Genomic DNA, 3,711 nt, shown 5'->3' on the forward strand with positions numbered 1-3,711 from the left:
AGTGTGAGTTCTCATGTGTGTCTTCCGATTATTTGATTGTGCGAAGGCGGCATCACACAGTTCGCACTTGTACGGTTTCTCTTGAGTGTGAGTTCTCATGTGTGTCTTCAAAGCACTCGAATCCGAGAAGGCAGCATCACATAGGTTTCTCTCCGGTGTGAGTTCTCGTGTGTGTCTTCAGTGTACCCGATTGTGCAAAGGTAGCATCACACAGATCGCACTTATATGGTTTCTCTCCGGTGTGAGTTCTCATGTGTGTCTTCAGCTTAGCCGATTGTGCAAAGGTAGCATCACACAGATCGCACTTATACGGTTTCTCTCCCGTGTGGGTTCTCATGTGTGTCTTCAGATTACCCGATTTTGTGAAGGCGGCAGCACACAGATCGCACTTATACGGTTTCACTCCCGTGTGGGTTCTCATGTGTGTCTTCAGATTACTTGATTGTGCGAAGGCGGCATCACACAGTTTGCACTTGTACGGTTTCTCTCCCGTGTGAGTTCTCATGTGTGTCTTCAGGTGACCCGAGTGTGCAAAGGTAGCATCACACAGCGCGCACTTATACGGTTTCTCTTCCGTATGACTTCTCATATGTACCTTCGCACTACTCAGGCAGGAGAAGGCAGCATCACACAGATCGCACTTATACGGTTTCATTCCTGTGTGAGTTCTCATGTGTCTCTTCACACTACTCAGAAATGAGAAGGCAGCATCACACAACTCGCACTCATATGGATTTGTCCCGGAATTAATTCTCACGTACTCCATCGTGCTTCAGGCAAAGCTGCCACGTACTGGTCACACAGGTCAGATATGTCTACTCTGTCTGGCGTTTAAGTTACGACCACGTGTTTTGCTTCGAAGACAGCCTCGTCTCACTTGTAGAATTCACGTCTTATATATAGGCTCTCCTACAAATTAGTAAAGAGAATAGAAATCAATGCATTGAACACCGCGTATTGATGTAGAACAAAAACGCGCCTTGTTTATGTTTGCAATATAACTGTTTATTCTGAACATCGAATTAATATCATCTAAACATCACGCGTCATTTAACGACTGTAAGGGCATGCACATAATATATCACGAAACTAAATATACTCAATTAATATAAGAAACATCCGTTTACCCAATGAAGTCACTGAACGTCCGTGTGATGTTTTCGTATTAGACTGATGTTACAAAAGTCAATGGTGTGATTATATACCTGCTGTTATGATGAAACCGGTCTGATATCTTGACATCCGGGTAACCGGTCTGATCTCCTGATACCAGGACACCAGGTGGTCGCTTTCCCTAAGTAATTGCAAAAGCAACTATGCACCTCGCCCACAAACATTGCTGTAAAACTATCTTGTGGTCTCTCCTGGGCTTGGTGCGTAAGTGTCATCCACACTGTGCAGGGATGTTGACTGTTGACAGTTATATCTACAAAAGCAGGATTAACCAGCCTTATAAACAAACACTAACAACAAATCACCGTATACATAATATTCTTACGTACACCAAGCAATCCCGCATCTCTGACCTCTTGAAGTCTCGCCTCTTTATAGCACCCTGCAACCCGTTCTAATGCATCTCATTTCATGTGTATTAAACAATGCTTGGCAACACCTACAAACCATATTTTACAACTGCGTAAGTAATTAAGATCCTGGAGTATAAGAGTGTTTTTACGCCTTATAATTGCTGATTAAGCGATGGCTATAATGATGGGATATAGCGTAGCTCACTCTTAAAAGCTCGCTCGGCTGTTGGTATGCCACCTAGTCTTCCCTATCGACATAAAATCAGTTCATATATCAAAGCGTCACATTTTCATTGTATAATATCTTAAACCCATCGCTTGCACGGTGTCGTTATACACTGTATATTCCCTTTACAGTAAGTTACTATGTAGATTTCGCTTATGAAGAAGAAGCTCTAGTTGGTCAGTGTTTCACAATTAGCATCACATCTAACTAAATCACAACTAACACAGTTGAATATAGTGTGTAACGTCAACTAACATAATGTGCACAAACGTATTTAAAAAAACGTCACTCAATAGAATGTCCATGTTTCTTATTTGATATTCTGGCTTGATATCTCTCTCGTGCATACCTGATTTGTTATGTTGTTGTACCAGACGTTGCTCAGGGGAAAACGCCTAAGGACAGCTAGGAAAGAAAATCCCGAAACATATAATTACTTAAATCTTAGGATATAACAGAGACACAAAGACTCGTAACAGAAAAACGAAATATGAAGGGATTAAACAATATTCTGACAAAAACGGTTCAACATATTCTATGATTTTATGTTGTCAAAGGATCCTGAATATACATTGTGTAGAACATGCCGAAAGTTATTATGAATATGCTTGTTTTGGTTCTGCATCAAAGTTGGTTAGTTTCATAACGTTGAAATTGATATTTTCGGGAAAAATCCCACGAGCGTGTGACAATTTTCTTTCGCAAAAGTACGTATTTATTATAAGTATAGCAATCGTCATTGCACAGCAATGACATGGATGCGATTGGTTGAAAACTGTTTTGACGTGCCCAGTACAATCGCGTTTCTGCGAGCAAACGGACTGCTGTAATGTGGCATGCAATTAGCAGCAAATGGTAGAACGGCAACTGAGGTGTAAAGACGGCATTTGGTGGAGATGCCGTAGAGTGAAAAACATTCCTGCAGAATCTGAATAATTTAACTGATATACTTTTAAACAAGATTGGAAGAATTGTCGAAAAGCACTAGTGTGGACTGAAATGACTTGTGCGCTGCAATCAAAAATTCGTTTTAAAATATTGTTATTGAAGAGCGACGAATCCGACTTAGGATGTGCGGAGGGTCATGCGGCCACCTCTGCCTTAAAAATTATTTCATCGTGTTATATTATTATGATATTAGGGAACATTCATCAAATCAATTTATATTCGAAACATGAATCGAATTTAAAACAGTTATTACTTTACTGGTGATATAATTATTTGCAATTGATACACGAGACAGTTAATCACGCATTCATGAAACAAAATACACATTTATAAATGCCTGCTATGAAATTGTTGTTACTCAAAATAACACAAGTTGTTGCTGTTGTCGACTATTTGCTTTTGCTATCAATGACTTACAACGAAGCATTCGCTGTGACTAATTATAGCGCATTCAATGTGTGGATATCAATATATGCTGTAGTAGAATATACACACCTTATAGCGGATAGCATTGATGAATGCTATCACATATATACACGGTGGAACGCGTCGACCCCACCGAACCGTAAGCGCCACGGATATTCGTGCTAATATGTGGTCGGCAATGCCAGTGATGTTTGATGTATGATTGTTGTGAAATGCAAAACCGCCAATTAACAATTTGTTTATGCTATGTAGGAATTAGCATTTGCCTGTGGTGCATTCGGTTCACTTGCGACCACATATTTTCTACGGGTTGTGTGTGCGCTCCGGCGACAGGGTCGACGGAATTGCGGCTATGGTTGACTGTTAGGTGGGCGTACCCAGCATTGATGTTTCCTAGCTGGTGGTACGCCCTCCATTCGTCGCTCACAACCGCCGCTCCACCACTGCAGACTAAAAACTGTGATTAATTATTGTTGTTCGCCATATAAATAATTAGCAGGTAAATACAAAATTACCACGGTCGCAAACTATTACCTAATTGTAAAATTCCTATACTATACACGTACATACAATATTATACAAAAT

At 40.4% G+C, this 3,711-nt stretch overlaps 1 protein-coding gene across 1 annotated transcript; it reads right to left on the reverse strand.

Moving 5' to 3' along the window:
* Positions 1–86: 86 nt before the first annotated feature.
* On the reverse strand, positions 87–496 carry LOC106813987 (zinc finger protein 2 homolog; the record flags this gene model as incomplete). The annotated part of the gene is made up of 2 exons (XM_014818242.1): positions 87–322; positions 374–496. Coding segments are annotated over 2 exons (309 nt in total), but the record flags the coding sequence as incomplete, so codon positions are not given.
* Positions 497–3,711: the final 3,215 nt, after the last annotated feature.

Source organism: Priapulus caudatus, unplaced genomic scaffold (genome assembly GCF_000485595.1).
Source record: "Priapulus caudatus unplaced genomic scaffold, Priapulus_caudatus-5.0.1 Scaffold852, whole genome shotgun sequence".
In the NCBI taxonomy this organism is placed as follows: domain Eukaryota; kingdom Metazoa; phylum Priapulida; class Priapulimorpha; order Priapulimorphida; family Priapulidae; genus Priapulus; species Priapulus caudatus.